The sequence below is a fragment of the Muntiacus reevesi genome, chromosome 4, assembly GCF_963930625.1.
Source record: "Muntiacus reevesi chromosome 4, mMunRee1.1, whole genome shotgun sequence".
In the NCBI taxonomy this organism is placed as follows: domain Eukaryota; kingdom Metazoa; phylum Chordata; class Mammalia; order Artiodactyla; family Cervidae; genus Muntiacus; species Muntiacus reevesi.
In genome coordinates, this window is record NC_089252.1 from 171,477,555 (window position 1) to 171,497,881 (window position 20,327).

General features: G+C 39.4%; 2 protein-coding genes across 2 annotated transcripts; both read right to left on the minus strand.

Moving 5' to 3' along the window:
• Positions 1-1,316: 1,316 nt before the first annotated feature.
• Positions 1,317-2,261, minus strand: LOC136167589 (olfactory receptor 2AP1). Its single transcript, XM_065935098.1, has one exon. It carries the CDS (start codon positions 2,259-2,261, stop codon positions 1,317-1,319), a length of 945 nt encoding a protein of 314 aa, XP_065791170.1.
• A 15,728-nt stretch (positions 2,262-17,989) lies between these two features.
• Positions 17,990-18,919, minus strand: LOC136166181 (olfactory receptor 6C4). Its single transcript, XM_065932215.1, has one exon. It carries the CDS (start codon positions 18,917-18,919, stop codon positions 17,990-17,992), a length of 930 nt encoding a protein of 309 aa, XP_065788287.1.
• Between the last annotated feature and the right edge of the window lie 1,408 nt (positions 18,920-20,327).

Sequence of the window (20,327 nt, forward strand, 5' to 3'; positions counted from 1 at the left end):
GTAGTGAGGAATGATAGGGAATACAACTTGGAGGTTGTTTTTATTTTCATTTCTCCACTCTTGACATTCCATTTTACAATTCCTAACTTTTTAGCTTTTACCAGGCAGTATCTCACTACAGTTAGACTTCTTCCTGTCCCGTCCTCAAATTCCACATTTTTGAAGATGGTTATGATCAATAAGAATGCCCTAATTGTCATAATGTCATTCTGCATATTAATTGGTTTCTGCAGCATTTCACATTGCCAAGTATCTATATTTCTTGAAACATTCTCTTCCCATGAATTCCGCAGATATATTGACTTCTTTTTTTATTTTAAGATTTTATTTTTGGCTGTGCTGGGTCCTTATTGCTGCTCAGGCTTTCTCTAGCTGCTGAAAGTGGGGGCTACTCTTCCCTGTGGCGGCTTCTTCTGCGGCAGAGCACTAGCTCTAGGCAAGTGGCTCGGTAGTTGCAGCGCATGGGTTTAGTTGCTCAGCGGCGTGTGGGATGTTCCTGGCCCAGGGGCTAGAACTTTGTCCCCTGCATCGGCAGGCGGATTCCTAACCACTGGACCACCAGGGAAGTCTTCTACTGACTTCTTATCATCTTCTCTGCCTCTTCTGCTCACCTTCACGACACCCTCAATTTTCACATCAATTTCTATTTCAATAGCTATGGATTGCTAAATCTTTGCGATCCCATGGACTGTAACCTGCCAGGTTCCTCTGTTCATGGAATTCTTCAGGCAAAAATACTGGAGTGAGTAGCTCTTCCCTTCTCCAGGGGATCTTCCTGACCCAGGGAAGATCTTCCTGAACTCCTGTCTCCTACATTGGAGGTGAATTCTTTACCATCTGAGCCAAAATCTTGTCCCAAATCCAAATGACTTGACATTATGAGCACTTAATTTACTTAAAATGGGATTTAACTTAATTTAAAACTAAAAATATTATCTCCTCAACTCTCTCCTTATCCTTTTTATTTCATTGAAATGAATGACGTTTACTCGATCTTATAGGACTGAAATTTGGCATTCCTACCAACAATATTCTTTCTACCCAAGTTTCTTCCTCTTATTTTTACTTGCTTGACCTATTCCTACTTGCTAAGACTGAGTTTAAATGGCACTCCCTCTGAAAACATTTATTGACTCACTAATTCAGGTTGAACTGCTTTTTCATTGATAAAGCCTAATCGTTTCTTTATATGAACACTTACAGGTTATAATTTATTTTTCTTTAACTTTCTCACTGGCCTGAAGTTTAACTGTATGTTGGAAGCCTAGTAATTGGCAGAGAGTTTGATACATGGTAAGGACTCATCCATTAGGGCTTTAATTCTGAAATTCTTTAAGATTCACGAGCTTCCGGACTGTATCCTTGAAGGCTTGTTTTACCTGCTGATTCCTTAGGGTGTAAATGAAGGGATTCAACAAAGGTGCAGCTGAGGTGCTGAGTAGAGCCACTCCCTTGTTGAACGTGTCCACTTCTTTTGCTGTGGGCTTAACATAAATGAAGCAGCAGCTTCCGTAAGAGAGAGAAACGACAATCAAGTGGGAAGAACAAGTGGAAAAGGCTTTTGTCCTCTGATGGGCGGAGGGGAGTTTCAGAACAGTCCTCATGATGAACGTGTAGGAGAGAATGACTAGTACTAGAGTGCCCACCAGGGTCACCGATGCCACAAGAAAGACAACCTTCTCTATGAGGGTTGTGTCTGAACAGGAGAGTTCCCGAAGGGGCTCATAGTCACAGAAATAATGGTTCAGCCTATTGGATTCACAAAAGTCCTGCTGAGTCATCAGAGTGATTGGTGGTATAATAACCATTAACCCAGCCAGCCAAGAGCAGACAACAAGTTGGGTGCAGACTGTGCTGCTCATGGTGGTTGTGTAATGCAAGGGTTTGCATATGGCCACATAGCGGTCATAGGGCATGGCAGTCAGAAGATAAAACTCTGTGGCCCCCAGGAATATGGCAAAGAAATACTGAGCAAAGCAGCCAGCAAAGCTGATACTCTTGTTCCCTGTTGTGATGCTGAACAGGACCCTGGGAATGAAGATGCTTGTGAAGGCAATTTCTAAGAAGGAGAAGTTTCGGAGAAAGAAATACATGGGGGTCTGAAGATGGGAGTCCAGTGAGGTGAGGATGAGGATTGTCAGATTTCCAATGATGCTGAGTAAATAGGCGAGGACCAGAAAGATGAAAACCATCACCTGGAGTTCAGGGACATCTGTTAGACCGAGCAGGATGAACTCGGTCAGCACGGTTTTATTTTTCATTGCTGAAAAAGTTTATCTCAGGGTAGAAAAGTGATAGTAGTGAAAGATGAAAAAGGAAGAGGAGCTCTGAAATGGCGAGATGGAACCTGAAAAGACAAAGGAAATGAACTTTTCCTCTGATAATGTGACCCAGCCCAGTGGCCCAACCGAATGTTGTGGGTCCTTGCCCGTCTCCTTTGCCCTGCATAGAAAAGTTGTCATTATTTTCCCACATGGTACTCTCCCCAGTGCCAATATGAAATAAATACATGCCATATAGATGATGCTTAAATAGCTTTTGGAATGAGTTATTAAAGGAATGCTTCCAGCAGCTGCTTCCTTCTAGACTAGTTCATAATTTTCTTTCTTCTATATTCTCGTTTCTTTCTTCCCACTGATTCCATTTATTGCTCTATGTCATTTGTCTAACTTTTCTCAGACTAGCTGTTTTTCTTACTCTCCCCTGTCATTTTTGCTTTTATTTTTCATGTGACTATAGCAGTCTCTCATTTTCCTTCTTGTTCAACTCCCTTTGATTCCCTTGACATCAAAAAGTACCAGCTCCTCACTTCTTCCCAGTGGACCCTCCATGCTTCTCTCCTTGCCTGTCCATTAGAATTCAAAGTTCTCTGTATTAGGATTATGTCATTCTATTCTTTGAACCATTCCATATACCTGTCTAGGATTCAGTAAATATTCAGTTCAGTTCAGTTCAGTCGCTCAGTCGTGTCCGACTCTTTGCGACTCCATGAACCACAGCACGCCTGGCCTCCCTGTCCAAAACCAGCTCCCAGAGTTTACCCAAACTCATGTCCATTGAGTCGGTGTTAGATTAGAATAAAAATTTGCCTTTACTTACATAAGCACATTCAGAATATTTAGAGTTTTGCTTCCCCATAAGGACAAGGAGATTTTATTACTTTCTAAGGAAAATTTAGGAGCTTAAAAATATTTAAAGTAGGATTTCTAAACAATTCTAGATTGAATTTGCCATGTCTATGAATCCACTAAATCATGTATAAAGCATTTTGGGTTCATGAGAATGGAAATTTTATGGGGAAAGTATATAAAAACTGTGATTCAATGTTTTCTAGGAGACTTCATGTTTAAGCACTTTAAAAGCATTTCAAATCTCTACTGATTTGTGAGCTCATGTTATTAAAGAATCACATTATATGAGAATGCCCTTATTGATTTATAATTTTTTCCTATATGTTGTTTTATATGGCAGCCATTTTCAAGCATTTTTGGAGTAGTCTACACTTAAGTAATTTTCTGGTAAACATGTATATATCTAACATAAATAAAAGTTTTATAGAACACTCCTTCCTTACTGCATGTGATACAACCAGGTATTTTTTATTTTATTTTATTCTATTAATTATTTTTCAAATGCTGATTGAAATGCATTAAATTGATTCCGTAAACCACTAGTGGGTTGCAGTTCACAGCAGGAATCAGAGATCAAGTGAAGTTACACAATGCTCAGGATGCCCTTGCCCTCCAGATTACCAACCTGAAATCTTCAGGGAAAGGTTGAGTAGTCATGTCTGTTTCACTTTCAGGCTTCCCAGTCACAGAGAAGTGAAGTCAATGTAGTGGTGAACGAAGAATATTCTTCCTCACTTGGCTATCCAAATGGCTTATGGTGGGATTTTAGTCCTAGATATTCTTAGAGGTGCATGAAAATTGTAAGGCCGTGCCATTACAAAATAATATAAAATGTATTACATTTTCTACATTATCAGCCACCAAGTCCTATCCTGCATTTCACAGGAATAATAAAAACTTCCAGGGGCTTCTTTAGTAAGAAATAGTCTTGCTCTCGGCCTTAGCGCCGTCTTTTGAGAAACCTCTGCGCCACGAGAGCGAAGTGGAGGAAGAAGCGAATGCGCAGGCTGAAGCGCAAAAGGAGAAAGTTGAGGCAGAGGTCCAAGTAAACTTGTACACCCATGGAAGCCACAGAAGCAGAAACAAGGGAAGCCAGAGGCCAGGGACGCTGGTACAAATTGTGGACTGCATGCCTACTATCTAGAACTTCTCAGTGGACCTGGAACATCTGTGGCCATTCCAATCACCTTGACCACCTTTGGGAGGTATCAAAGCTGCCCCTTTTGGTCCTTTGCCCTGGGCCTGTGATAACTGTGGACTAGTTCTCTTCTCAGTTGTGACTGAATGTAACGTGTACAATAAATCATCTCTTTTGCTGTCTTAGCTGAAGGGAAAAAAAAAAAAAAAAAAGAAATAGTCTTTTCCTGCCCCTTATCAGGTTAACGGGGACTTGCCCATTTCTGTTTTTCCACTAATTCAGATTGGAGCTGAATCAGAGTTTTTGGATGTCCTCTTAAAAGTGAAGTAGATATAGGAGGTTAAAAGAAGGACTTTGAGGAGCAGAGTAGTCCTGGGTTTTTCTGTTCTAGGAAAAATGAGGTTGATGATCTCAGAAGACAGAATATAAACTCCACCTCCCAATCTAGGTTATACTTAACCCAAAGTGACACAGGTTATATTTGTTCTATTGAGAGCACGCACTGGGGAATTAATTGAGTGAAGAGACATAAGTTGCCCTGGGGAGTCTTGTTGGAGCAGGCTAAAGACTGTCCTCTGTTGACAACTCCGGGAACAAATTTTAAGCATATGGCTAATGGATGAGGCTCCAGAGAGACTAGCTTGGAGGTGAGGTGGGGTGGGGCTGCCACAGCGTAAGAGCATGAGCTGCAGGGAGGAGGGAGGCTACGGAGTCATGGCATTTGCCTTCCCCAGTGGGTGGGCATAGCTGGGCTTGGCCATGGGCAAACAGCCTAGTTGGAACCATTCGCAGGTCATGGATGTCCTGAAAACTCACACTTCTTAAGCACTGTTAGCCTGGTTATAATTAGCCTAGTTATAGACACTACTGGCTAAAGACAATAAGCAGTAATTTTCATTTTTTGGAGTGTATGCATAAACCAAATATAAAACCGATAAAAATGGAGTGCTCAGACTGAGAGAGCAGAGCCCACATTGACCTGCGGGTTGCTTCTGAGGACACGCTTGCAAATGTCCAGTTTAAGGAGAGGAACTTGGGGAAATACATATATATTACCTGGGAGGGCTAAACCTTTGCCACCCAAAGACACCTTCATAGCAGTTAATTCATCAGATTAATCACCAATTTAATATCAGTATAGTACAAACACCAGAAGAAACAAAGCTAGCCTTGGGAACAAAATGCCAGAATTAGGGACAAATTACCTATTACTCACATGTCTTACACATGGCTGCTCCTCTTAGGGTGTGTACAATTCTCACAAAAATGCGGGGCCCAGAGAAGGAATGTGGTCTCACCAACTCTAACACAGTAATCAGCTCGATCTTGATTATTAATAATCAACACAAGAAACTTCATTCTCCGATTCTCACTTTCCTCTGCTGTAAAATGGGGATCATAAAGCCCGTTAAATAGGATGGTCATTGTTAAGTATCTGTTACATAGAATTTGTTCAGTCCCTAAGTCGTGTCTGACTCTTTGCAACCCCATGGACTGCAGCGCACCAGGCTCCCCTGGCCTTCACTATCTCCCAGAGTCTGCTCAAGCTCATGTCCGTTGAGTCTATCCAACCATTTTACATAGTGACGCTATCCAACCATATTACATGGTATGTCTCACATATGGCCTTCCCTAGCAGCTCAGATGGTAAAGCATCCGTCTGCAATGCAGGAGACCAGGGTTCAATCCCTGGGTGGGACGATCCCCTGGAGAAGGAAATGGCAACCCACTCCAGTATTCTTGCCTAGAAAACCCCGTGGACAGAGGAGCCTGATGGGTCACAGTCCGTGGGGTCGCAAAGAGTCAGACACGATTGAGTGACAACACACACACACATGTCTCACGAATATTCCCGTTTTCTTTTCTCTGACGAGGGAATTGCTATATAACTATTTGGCAACAGTTCAGTTACTTCTTTCAAATGTGTTTTAGAGAAGAAAGCCAAAGTTATCATTGGAAACTCATTGGATCTGACAAATTTCAAATACTCTTAGTTTAGAAGGAATCTCTTTCCTAGGGGAGTTTAGGGGCGAATGGATACATGTGCATGCATGGCTGAGGCCCTTCTGCTGTTGCAACATCGTTAATTGGATATACCCCAATACAAAATAAAAAGTTAGAAAAAAAGAAGGAAGGAATCTCTTCCCTAGATACTCATTCTTAGGTAGACAGCAGAGGGAGAGGAGTTAAATTGAGCGACAGGTTCTAGCTCATCGATGTGTCAGTCGAGGCTGCAGATTGTGCAGGCTTGGGATCTGAGAACAGGAATCAGCATAAAGTAAGACAAGGAGAGCAAGAGGTGGAAATCTGCTTGGGAAGTGATTCATGGAGGAAATTATTCAATAATTAATTATTTGGAAAGGCTACACTTCTTTCTTAAGTTTAAGATGTACCTAGATTGTGTGATAAAGAAGTGCTTGAGGTAAATGTGATTGATGGAAGACAGTTATTTTGGAAATGATAACTCTTTTTTTTCAGGAAGCACTTTAATGTCAGAAGTTTCTGTTTGCATGAGAAGCTGTAAGAAGAATCAATAAAACATTTGGTCATTTCTAACTTGATGTTGGAATATTTTAGTTGGTAGTGTAGCTAAGCATTTAAAGACCTTGAACTTAAAGTGATTAGTGCCTGTATCTTTTTTTTCTATTTGTTTTTATTAGTTGGAGGCTAATTACTTTACAATATTGTAGTGGTTTTTGCGATACATTGACATGAATCAGCCATGGATTTACATGTGTTCCCCATCCCCATCCCCCCTCCCGCCTCCCTCCCCATCCGATCCCTCTGGGTCTTCCCAGGGCACCAACCCTGAGCACCCATCTCATGCATCCAACCCGGGCTGGAGATCTGTTTCACCCTTGATAGTATACTTGTTTCAATGCTGTTCTCTCAGAACATCCCACCCTCGCCTTCTCCCACTGAGTCCCAAAATCTGTTCTGTGCATCTGTGTCTCTTTTTCTGTTTTGCATATAGGGTTATCGTCACCATCTTTTTAAATTCCATATATATAGTGCCTGTATCTTAAAGAACAGATCTCAGTAGATAATAAGCTAACCCGTTTATTCATTCAACAAATATTTATTGAGTACTTACCATATCAGTCAGTTAGTTCAGTCGTTTAATTGTGTCTGACTCTTTGCGACCCCATGGACTGAAGCACGCCAGGCTTCCCTGTGCATTACCAACTCTCTGAGCTTGCTCAAACTCATGTCCATCAAGTTGGTGATGCCATCCAACCATTTCATCCTCTGTCGTCCCCTTCTCCTCCTGCCTTCAATCTTTCCCAGCATCAGGATCTTTTCCAATGAGTCAGTTCTTTGCATCAGGTGGCCAAAGAATTGGAGCTTCAGCTTCAATACTATGTGGAACTAACATTTTAGGCACTGGATATACAGCTATCATGGAGAAGGAAATCACAACCCACTCCAGCATTCTTGCCTGGGAAATTCCATGGATACAGGAGCCTAGTAGGCTACAGTCCTTGGGATCGCAAAGAGTCAGACACGACTTAGCTACTAAACAACAACAACAATATACAGCTATCAACAAAGCCACTGAAGTCCCTGCCTAGATGTAGCATAGGGACAATAAATGAATCCACAGGTAAATATAAAATAAGTGAAAGTGAAAGTCACTCAGTCATGTCCGACTCTGCAATCCCGTGGACTGTAGCCCACCAGGCTCCTCTGTCTATGGAATTCTCCAGGCCAGAACACTAGAGTGGGTAGCCTTTCTCTTCTCCAGCGGATCTTCTGAACCCAGGGATCGAACCCAGGTCTTCTGCACTGCAGGCAGATTCTTTACCATCTAAGCCACCAGGAAGCCCATAAAATAAGTGAGATGATAATAAATGCAATAATAAATAAAGCAAGGTGGATTGGTGGATTGATTCCTGGTGGATTGATGCTTTTATCATTATGTAATTTCCTTTTACTTCCCATTTGCAATTTTATTTGCTTCTACTTTACCTAATATTAATATAGCCATGCCAGTTTTTTCTTGATTTTTTTCATGATATATTTTTCTCTATCATTTACTTTCAATCTATGCATATTGTTGAGTTTCTAATAACATTATGCATTTGGGTAATTTTTAGGAATAAATCCACTCTGCCAATTTCTTCCTTTCGAGTGATGTATTTAAACCATTTTATATTTAAGATAATTATGTATTCAGATTCATCTGTCTTTTATTTGTTTTTGTTTATTTCCTTTGCTTCTTGTTTGTCTTTTTCTGCACTTAAGTGGGTTGTTTGAACACATTTTACGATTCCATTTTGACTAATTCAAGATTTTTGATCATATCATTTTGTATAATTTTCTCAGTGGTTACTTTAGGTATTAAAACACACATGTTACTTATGACAATCTACTGGTATCAAGGGCTTCCCTGGTGGCTCAATGGTGAAAGAATCTGCCTGCCAGTATCAGGTCTTATATTTAGGTCTTTAATCCATTTTGAGTTTACTTTTGTGTATGATATTAGGGAGTGTTTCAATATCATTCTTTTACATATACCTGTCTGGTTTTACCAGCACCATTTGTTAAAGAGACTGTCTTTTCTCCATGGAATTCTTATTTTTATTCTTGAACTGAATTTGTTACTATTATATTATGCTTTTCACTCTACAGAAATTATCCTCACTGGTGCTTATTTTGTGATTTTTTTGGCAGAGTAAGTTATGTTTTAAATTCACTAGAGTGAATTCACTAGTGCATGGAGTCAGGGCCTCCAAGGACTTTTTTATTTAGTTGTTTCACGCACTCCTGTTGCTGATGAAGTAAATAAAAAAGAGTAGCCTATTTGTCCAGTGAAAATCAGAGTACCCATTTTTGCAGAGCAAGAGAGGCTTCTTAACTCCTCCTTGCTCTTTGAACTTTAACATCCTTTCAGCTACCTACAATGCACAGAAATATATCCAAATTTTAAAATATGATGGTATTTCTTTATAATTTTAGAAAGATGTATATATATGGTGAGTATAGGTTCTGGGGGTAAGGAACTAGGAAAGCGTTTAGATGACCCTACTAGTATGTTTTTGTTAAACCATGAAGTTCACAAATGTCATTTGTGGCATAGCTTTCTGGTGAAACAATGAAGAACATCAAAGTTAAGTACTGGGATGTTTTCAAGCAAGGCATGTTTCCATGGGTAATTTATAGAGAAGATGCTTGTGATTATTCATATAGTAAAAAAAAAGTAATTACTATTTTCAGTATTTGTTTCTGATACGTTATTAAGAGAACTAGTTATTTCTGGGATTATCTATAGAATTAATGAACTTTTCCCAATTGAAAATGTGGGTAGGATTCATGTATGCTTCATTGAGTTGGTGCAATCCCATGTACAATGATTTGATTGATACATGGGGAAAACTTCCTAATTTCTCTCTCTCTCCTTCTCTCTCTTTGTCTGTCTGTCTCCCATTTATCTATATGTTTAAATGTGTCTACGTGTCTATCTATATGTTTAAATCATTTATCTCAATTACCACTGGTAAACACTCCATTTAAAAAAATATCTTCCCTCTTCCAGTGTCTGTATCATCTATTTTCACTATTTGCTTCATAAATCCAGGTTAGTGTTCTTTTTTCCTGTCATGATATCTGGCAATGCATGCTAGCAAATCTGTACTTGGTGAGAGCTGATACTATTCACTTCACAAAGACCAAAAAGAACTTCATTTTCTCAGACTCAGGGAGCATACACTTCAAATGTAGTTGAGGGTTTTATTGAAAAAAGAGTGAAAGACATTTAGAAAACAAATTAATTTGTCTCAGGAGTAGTTTCTTTCTTTCTTTCTTTCTTTTTTTTTTTTACAATTCCCCAATGTGAAAGAATTTGAAAGTCTAAAATAGTACAGTGCAACTAGAATTTATGTAGCCACATATTTATTTAAAAATCTCTGGTTGTACCATTAAGAAGATAAAAACAAACAGGTGAGCTTAGTTTTTATAATACATTTTATTTAACTCTATATATCAAAAATATTAACGTTTAAACATACAGTCAGTATAAAATAGAAGTGGCATATTTCGCCTATTTGTTTTCTAAGTCTTGAAATCTGATGTGCATTGCACACCTATGGCACAACGCAGTTTGGACTAACCGCATCTCAGGTGGTCAGTGGCCATGCATGGCTGGCAGCTGCTCCGTTGGGTAGTGGAGGCCTGGAACATTAAATGAAGATAAATAGCCGAGTGGACCAATATAGCTAATTAGGTTATTTCAAGAACAACTATTCAGTATGGCTATTGCCCTAACCCTGAGTAGCCATGTAATACTTGGGCGTTGGTCTTAATATTACATTGAAAAAAAAGCTGAGTAAAAACAGAAATGGTATTAATAAAAAGAAGGTAAATTATCTGCTTGGCAGATATGATATTTTATTTTTAAATATATAGGTTTACATGTTTCTTAAAGTCAAAACTATATAAAGAGTATATTGATGGAAGTGGTACTCCTTAATAATACTTTAACTCTTTTTTAAAATATAGAAGAATACCAGAAAATGTTTTTATGCTCATGAAATAAACCTAGAAAAGTGGAAGAAACTGATGATGCAGAGAGGGTGTGAGTGTGTGAGAGAGCGAGAGATACTTGTAGAGCAAAGTGCCTTCTTGAGATGAGATTCAGAAATAAAAAAATGTCAAATATATGTATAATATTAATTATGTGAAAAAAGTTAAATTAATAGTCGGTCAGTCATGTCTGACTCTTTGTGACCCCATGGACTGTAGCCCACCAGGCTCCTCTGTCCATGGGATTCCCCAGGTGAGGATACTAGAGTAGGCTTCCACTTCCTTCTCCAGGGGATTCTCCGAACCCAGGGATTGAACTGGGGTTCTCCCACATTGCAGACAAATTCTTTGCCCTCTGAACCAATTCTTTACCCTCTGAACAATTATGTGCTAAGTGCTATTGTAAACATGTTGCATAGTTTCTCTCCTTTAACCTTACAGTAAGGATTCCCTCGTAGCTCAGTTGGTAAAGAAACTGCCTGCCTTGTAGGCAGGCTGCAGTCCATGGGGTCACAAAGATATCCATTTTTCTCTAGTATAGGAAATATACTATTATTTCCTTTTGCTAATCTTCTCTCCACCTGTAACACTTATTATCTAGATTTTGGCATCTTCCAATGAATATTCAGGACTGATTTCCTTTAGGATTGACTGGTTGGATCTCCTTGCAGTCCAAGGGACTCTCGAGTCTTCTCCAACATCACAGTTCAAAAGCATCAATTCTTTGGTGCTCAGCTTTCTTTATGGTCCACCTCTCACATCTATACATGACCACTGGAAAAACCATAGCTCTGATTATACGGGACTTTGTCGGCAAAGTATATTTGTTTACTTTTCTCTATCAGAGACATTACTTATTAAAAAACCAGCTTTTTAATATGTCTAAGTTAATCATAGCTTTTCATCCAAAGAGCAGAAATCTTTTAATTTCATGGCTGCAGTCACCAATCTGCAGTGATTTTGGAGCCCCCAAAAATAAAGTCTCTCACTGTTTCCATTATTTCCCCATCTACCTGAAGTGATAGGACTGGATGCCATGATCTTAGTTTCCTGAATGTTGAGTTTTAAACCAACTTTTTCACTCTCCTCTTTCACTTTCATCAAGAATCTCTTTAGTTCTTTACTTTCTGTCATAAGGGTGGTGTCATCTGCATATCTGAGGTTATTGATACTTCCCCCAGCAATCTTGATTCCAGCTTGTGCTTCATCCAGCCTGGCATTTCACATGATGTGCTCTGCATATAAATTTAATAAGCAGGGTGCCAATATACAACCTTGATGTACTCCTTTCCTGATTTGGAACCAGTCTGTTGTTTATCTACTGCTTTATGGGAGGGTTTATCAGATCTGATCTTCTAACTCATTATTTTTGTTTTAGTTCTTTCTTTCCTGTATTAGTCTCCTCTTTATTTCATTTATGGTTTTCAGCAATAGTTTTTACCTCGCTATTTTTATAGTGTTTTAGCCTTCATTTTATCATTATCATTCATTATCATTCCTGTCTTTTTGAGGAGCTTATACTTATTTTAAGCTCTTGATGCTTCTGTTCTTTGGATCATATATTGTCTTTTGTGTAATCTTGCCCCCAGTCCTTACCGTAACCCACAGTGGATGCACTCCTCAGATGGGTAGTTCTTTTGGCTTCTGAACTCATGACCTCTGCATAGCTTCAGCTATCCTGTCCAGTGATGTGTGTGGGCTGAAATTTAAGCCCTTGTCTGTGACCTTTTGGATGAATTTAAAGAAATGACAAAGCTGATCCTCAGGTCAGAATGTCCAAGTCATTATAGAACAGTTCTTACCTTACTTGGCTTCTTAAAAAGTTCTTTTAAAATTTTTAAAATTTCATTTTAAACTCTTTGCAAGAAGCAGCATTCAGAAAAGACCATCTGTTTAGATTTGTAATTCATAAGTCCACAACCTTGGGGATTTTGGGGAGAGGATAGAGGAATGAATGCCCGGTGTTTTGATTTTCTCCTCACCCTGGCACTGCTCTGATATTATCTTGAGAATACTAGGTAGGTAAAGCTGTTTCTTTTGATTCTTGTCTACAGCGGTGACAGGAGAGGTAAAACCTACCAACCCACAACCTTCAATGTAGACATTGAACATTCCAAAAGTTCAGCTGCAGAGTCAGTAAATTCATTCCTTTGCTTTGTGACTTGAGTTACTTACCCAGTAAATATTGACATAAAGCTAGCAAGATGAACAGTTTCAGAAGAGCATCTTGTCTTTTTATTTCTCTCTCTCTCTTTTTTGAACAAGTACATTTAAAGGTGAAAAATTCCTTCCCCAACTAATTTCTAGATATTTATGTTATGAAGGCTGGGTGAAGCCTTGGCTAGTGTCATTGTACTTTGATTTACACCAAGTCCTCTTCTTCTTCATCTCTTTTATACTCAGAGATATCCAGGTCACATGGGGTTGATGGTAGCCTAGTCCTAACAATCTGCTGCCAAGTGCTCTACTTTGCTTTATCAAATATGTGAATAATCTAGTTATCCAAGGATGCAAGTGGACATAGAGGAATGGAAATAAACTGGTCTTGTTGCATAGGGATTTCAAACAGAATGACCAGCATTTTTACAGTCCTGCTTATGTTAAACCAATCAATTTAATGCTTATTCTTACTAGTTAAGCCTGAGTTTCTTGAAAAGGACATTGATTATCATTACCATACTGTTATAATGGATGTCACTTCTTAAACATAATAAATAATGACTTAAAAATTTTATGCCTATTTGCCGGGGTCCAGCCTCGGCAGGATCCAGGGGGTACCCTTGGGATGAAGGCGTCGCCAAGAGAAGACACTTGAGACCAGCCTTGATAGGGCCAAGTCTGCGAGGGGGAGAGGGAGAGAGAGAGAAAGTGAGAGTGACCAGAAGGGGGTGCAGCAGGGTCTGGCAGGGTCTGGCAATGATTTATTTTTTACGGTGACTTTTATATCCTAAGTTAGTACATTTCTGAGGGGAGGATAGTTTAACATTACATCAGCTTGTCCTTCATGAAACCAGGGTGTTTTCTGCATACTTCTTTGTTTATGAGGGTCTTGTACATTATCTTCTGGCCTTGGGGCCTAATAACATTTTATGCAAGTCAGGTGAATGTAAACCTATTTTCTGTTTCTATGGTGACCTTAACTGAAAGGTAGCAGTCTCACAGGGCAACAGTACAGAGTAGAAGTATAACCTTGTTAACACGAAAATTAATCCTTCTGCAGAAGTTGTCAGTTGAGTTTATCTAAGAAGTTTACCTCACACTGACTCTGTGGCTTTGGTGAGGCAGCCTCTGCCTAGCACTCCTGGCTGACAATTAACAACCATATCTTTGGTACCACACTAGGGCTAAGCTCTTATTTTTCTAGATCTATGACTATATTAACAATGGTTTCCATAACACAACCTTAACACATTAAGAGCAAAAACACAGCAAGCAAATGTTAACCCAATAACCACTTTTAGAATAATTTTTCTTGTGTTTTCTAATAGGGCTTCCTCACTCCCCGAAGGGCTCTATGTCTATTAGGGGCTTTATATGATCAGGTTCTTTATGCTGTTTTATGAATAGGGTATTATGAGCAGTCATGCATATTAGTACCAAGGGCATAAATGCATTTGCCAAACAAACTAAAATACCAGCAAAGGAGTTTAAATTGAAACACTCCTTTCACCTGGGATAGTCTCATAAAATACCACCACCCGGGAAACTTATTGATTAAAGTTCTAAATTGATTCTTATTTGGGAAGAAATCAGGGAAGTCCTTCTGCCTGTGTCACAGAAATTAGGGAGTAGTCTATGAAGCAAGCATCAGAAAGACAGATATCATCTTTAGGGTGAGTGCTGGGGGCAGCTTTTCGGAATCCCTGAAAACCTGATCCGCATTGCCTGTCAGGTTTTCTCCCTCATGACCTTGTCATGGGTGGGATCTCGTGTGCTAGCTCCCAGCACCTATTATTTTATTTAATCCTTGAAACTACCCTATAAGATATACAGTTTATTATCCACATTTTAGGGTTGTGAAAAATAAGCTTTAGGCAAGAACAAAAACTGTTCCAAGGAGACTTGGGTAGAAGGTTGAAAATCTGGGATTTGACTAAAGCCTGTATTTTCTTTCTTTTTCATTTATTTTCATTAGTTGGAGGCTAATTACTTTACAATATTGTAGTGGTTTTTGCGATACATTGACATGAATCAGCCATGGATTTACATGTGTTCCCCATCCCGATCCCCCCTCCCGCCTCCCTCTCCACCCCATCCCTCTGGGTCTTCCCAAAGCACCAGCCCTGAGCACTTGTCTCACTTATCCAACCTGGGCTGGTGATCTGTTTCACCCTTGATAGTATACTTGTTTCAATGCTGTTCTCTCAGAACATCCCACCCTCGCCTTCTCTCCAAGAGTCTAAAAGTCTGTTCTGTGCATCTGTGTCTCTTTTACTGTTTTTAAAGCCTGTATTTTCAACCACTATATGGCGTTGTCTTCCATTTCACCATGGGCTTTGGTAGAAATGTGGATGTGGGAGAAGTTAATGATTCAGGTGTGACCACTTGAGAACATTTCTCTATTAATTAATAATTCAGTGAATTTGGAATAAATTAAAATACATCACAAATCCCTAGCTTGGACTTCCCTCTAGCTCAAATGGCAAAGAATCTGCCTGTGATGCAGGAGACCAGGGTTCGATCCCTGGGTTGGGAAGTCCTTTTGGAGAAGGGAATGGCAATCCACTCCAGTATTCTTGCCTGGAGAACTTCAAGGACAGAGAAGCCCGGTGGGCTACAGTCAGTGGGGTCGCAAGAGTTGGACACAACTGAGCAACTAACACGATCCCTAGCTTAGCCATCAAGGAAACTCAGATATTCAAAATGGCCATGGCTTACAAAAAAGGTCGTTTATTAAAAATATTATACACTCTTCACTATCTTCTGTGGTTTTGGAAATTTTCTCTCATGGTCAGGCCGGTACAGCTTTTTCCCTAAGTGACTAAGAAGCATCATTCCACTGAATATTATTACCACAAATAAAACATGTGAATACATCAGATGATGCTCCACTTGCATCTCAATCAGCATTTTGCAATGAATTAGGGTGTTACTAAACTATGTATAAATAATCAGCTTTCCAAAATGTCCTAAGTTCCATTGACGTTGAGTCCCTACCATCACCTCTTCAAATTCAATTTGTTGTTACCTAAAATCCACGTGTGGAATCCTTGGTAGGGTAGTCTGTTCCCAGTTGGTTGTGAAGATTCATAATTTGGAACATTCTAGATATAAAACTGTGTGATACTTTATATTTTTTTCACTTTATGAAACAGGTATCCATGGGTTATATAAAAAAAGCAAAAATTTGGGGAAAAGTTGAAAGAATGAAGACATATCACAAAATTTGTCCTTTATAATACCCAACAAAAGTAAACAAAAAGATGAAAATTTAAATTGTGATTGAAAAAAAATTTTTCAGAGACTACCAAAGAGAGAGAGAGAGAGACAGAGTGAATGACTCAGCCATTAACTTAGGAAGATGTCAACTGTGAAAAGCAACAACAGTAAGAGGATGTAAACCTTGCCTCTAGAACTCTAACCACAACTTCTAGAAAACGAGTGTGTAAGTTGACAAAATCTTGAGAGTTTTTGCCTCATTTGGAGAAAAGTGGGCCTAATTTACAGGAGGATGGTAGTTTCAATGGCTACAGTTGTAAGATAAATGAAAAAGAGAAGGATAATAAAAAATATTTTCACTTTAATAGAAGCAGGACTCTACAGCTCCATAATGAAGAACAGTAATGCTAGATTTCTTTTTTTTTCTTTTTTTTTTTTTTCATTTATTTTTATTAGTTGGAGGCTAATTACTTTACAATATTGTAGTGGATTCTGTCATACATTGACATGAATCAGCCATGGAGTTACATGTATTCCCCAATCCTGATACCCTCTCCCACCTCCCTCTCCACCTGATTCCTCTGGGTCTTCCCAGTGCACCAGGCCTGTGCACTTGTCTCATGCATCCCACCTGGGCTGGTGATCTGTTTCATTATAGATAATATACATGTTTCGATGCTGTTCTCTCGAAACATCCCACCCTCGCCTTCTCCCAGAGTCCCAAAGTCTGTTCTGTACATCTGTGTCTCTTTTTCTGGTTTGCATATAGGGTTATCATTACCATCTTTCTAAATTCCATATATATATGTGTTAGTATGATGTAATGTTCTTTATCTTTCTGGCTTACTTCACTCTGTATAATGGGCTCCAGTTTCATCCATCTCATTAGAACTGATTCAAATGAATTCTTTTTAATGGCTGAGTAATATTCCATGGTGTATATATACCACAGCTTCCTTATCCATTCGTCTGCTGTTGGGCATCTAGGCTGCTTCCATGTCCTGGCTATTATAAACAGTGCTGAGATGAACACTGGGGTGCACGTGTCTATTTCAGATCTGGTTTCCTCAGTGTGTATGCTCAGAAGTGGTATTGCTGGGTCATATGGCATTTCTATTTCCAGTTTTTAAAGAAATCTCCACACTGTTCTCCATAGTGACTGTACTAGTTTGCATTCCCACCAACAGTGTAAGAGGGTTCCCTTTTAAAAATAATGCTCATAGCATCATTTTCTTTCTTAAAACATCTCTTGACTCCCCAATGTCCAGTTTACTCCAGAAAACAGTTAATTTTTTCCAGTTGTTCTTTTTAGACATTCTCATTCATCCTTCTCTATTAACACTTATCATATTCTTTTATTTTTTGTAAACTTATGACTTGGGGCTTCCCAGGTAGCTCTAGTGGTAAGGAACCCGTATGCTAATGCAGGAAACATAAGAGATGCTGGTTCAATTCCTGAGTGGGGAAGACCCCCTGGAGGAGGGCATGGCAACCCACTCAGTATTCTTGCCTGGAGAATCCCACAGAAAGAGAAGCCTGGCAAGCTACAGTCCATAGTGTCACAAAGAATCAGACACGATTGAAGTGACTTAGCACACACGCACGCACACAAGCTTATGACTTATAAGTAAACTGCAAACTTGACAATTTACAGTTTGCATGCATTTTTATCACATTAAACTGTAGATTCCCTGAAATTTGGACATATGCCTTTCATATTTTTATCCTTAAGTGCCAGGTCAGCACTTGAATTATAGTAGACACTCAATACATATTTACTAAATGAAGTATATCTTTCCTTGAAGAGTATTTTGTTTTGTTAAAGCCTTACAATCTTTGAGATGGTGTCCTTGAAGGCTTGTTTCACTTGCTGATTTCTTAGAGTGTAAATGAAGGGATTTAACAAGGGAGTAATTGAAGTAATGAGCACAGCTATTCCTTTGTTGAAAGCACCTTCTTCTTTTGCAGAAGGATTAATGTACATAAACATGCAGCTGCCATAAGAGAGCGAGATGACAATCATGTGGGAGGAACAAGTGGAAAAAGCCTTTGTCCTTTGCTGAGCTGAAGGAATCCTGAGAATGGTCCTGATAATACATGTATAAGAAAGTGTCACCAGCACCAGAGTAACCACCAAAGTCACAACTGCCAAGGAGATGACCGTCAGTTCTAAGAGGCTTGTGTCTGAGCAGGCAAGCTCCAGGAGGGGCCCATAGTCACAGTAATAGTGATTCAAAACATTGGAGGCGCAGAAATCCACCCGGCTCATTAAGATGACTGGGGGAAAGATAGCTAGGAATCCCCCTAGCCAGGAGCAGAACACAAGTTGTATGCAGACTCTGCTGTTCATGACGGTCAGGTAGTGCAGGGGTTTGCAGATGGCCACATAGCGGTCATAGGACATGGAAGCCAGGAGGTAAAACTCTGTTGCCCCAAGAAATATAGCAAAAAAATATTGGATTAAGCATCCAGCAAAGCTGATGGCTTTACTTCCTGTTGTCATGCTGGTCAGAAATCTGGGAATAAAAATGGATGTGAAGGAAACTTCTAAGAAGGAGAAATTCCGGAGGAAGAAATACATGGGGGTCTGGAGGTGAGAATCTACTAGAGTGAGAATGATGATGGTCAGATTTCCTAGGACACTTAGCATGTAGGTGAGAAACAGAAAGATGAATATCACTGCCTGGACCTCAGGTTGATTTGTGAGGCCCAACAAAATAAACTCAGTGAATGTGGTTCGGTTTTTCATTGTTGACCTCAGTAGATCTAAAGGGAATAGGTGAAAATGATGAAAACTAAAGTTTCTTGGAGTTGGGGAGATAAAGCTCATTGTAATCAACAGAATCAGATCGTATATAACTCTCCACCCAGTTGGCCCAAACCAGTGTCCACTGGACTAGACTTGTTTCATGGAAGCCCCCCTGTTGCTCATGTAAATGACCTTATTCCTAAAGTCTTTTAAATTGCTCAAGTTGATGTATTCCTGCACACATAAGAGAATTGTTACAGAATAATTACTTAATTTTTTTGCAAGAATAAATTTTTGTACCCATCTTTTCCTTCCAATATGTTTACAAGGTCTCCATATTGGAGTCACATTTCTCTGACTCTATTAATCTCATACTTCTGGGCACTTGGTAGAAATATTTCCACCTGATTCTATTTTCTGTGCTTCCCTCTCCCCTCTGGTGCTTTCCCTATACTATTTTACCTTCCCTGTAATATTCCCCCTCCTTGTACTATTTAATGTTTAGATGGATACCTGCCGGAGATCCTCATCTCCATTACTATACAGATCTCTGACTTCCCTTGTTCCAGCAACCAATAGAAATTTCCCCAGGTGGATAGTCCTGAAGATCTCGAGGCAAAACTGATATTTCCAGACCCTCCCCCCTTCCCAGGTGGCACACTTGGTAAAGAATCTGTCAGCTCATTGCAAGAGACACAAGAGATACAGATTTGAATCCTGGTTTGGGAAGATTCCCCTGGAGTAGAAAATAGCAACCTACTCCAGTATTTTTGCCAGAAAATTCCATGGACAGAGGAGCCTGGTGGGCTACAGTTCATGGGGTCATAAACAGTTGATCATGACTAAGCATGCACACACCAGTTCTTTTGTAAGGTGAGTTTGTAGCAGTGCTTTAGGACTTAAAGACCTTTAGTTCAATATTCTATCATTTTATTTTGACTACATGAACAAGTTTATAGCATTAATAAATCAAATTCATTAGCATTTACTTTTATTTCTCTGCCATTTTCAAAGTCTCCTACACACTGATTTAGAAATAGAGGAAATAGAGGAAAACAACAGAATGGGAAAGACTAGAGATCTCTTCAAGAAAATTAGAGATACCAAGGGAACATTTCATGCAAAAATGGGCTCAATAAAGGACAGAAATGGTATGGTCATAACAGAAGCAGAAGATATTAAGAAGAGGTGGCAAGAATACACAGAAGAACAGTACAAAAAAGATCTTCATGACCCAGATATTCATGGTGGTGTGATCACTCACCTAGAGCTAGACATCCCTGGAATGAGAAGTCAAATGGGCCTTAGAAAGCATCACTACGAACAAAGCTAGTGGATGTGGTGGAATTCCAGTTGAGCTATTTCAAATCCTGAAAGATGATGCTGTGAAAGTGCTGCACCCAATATG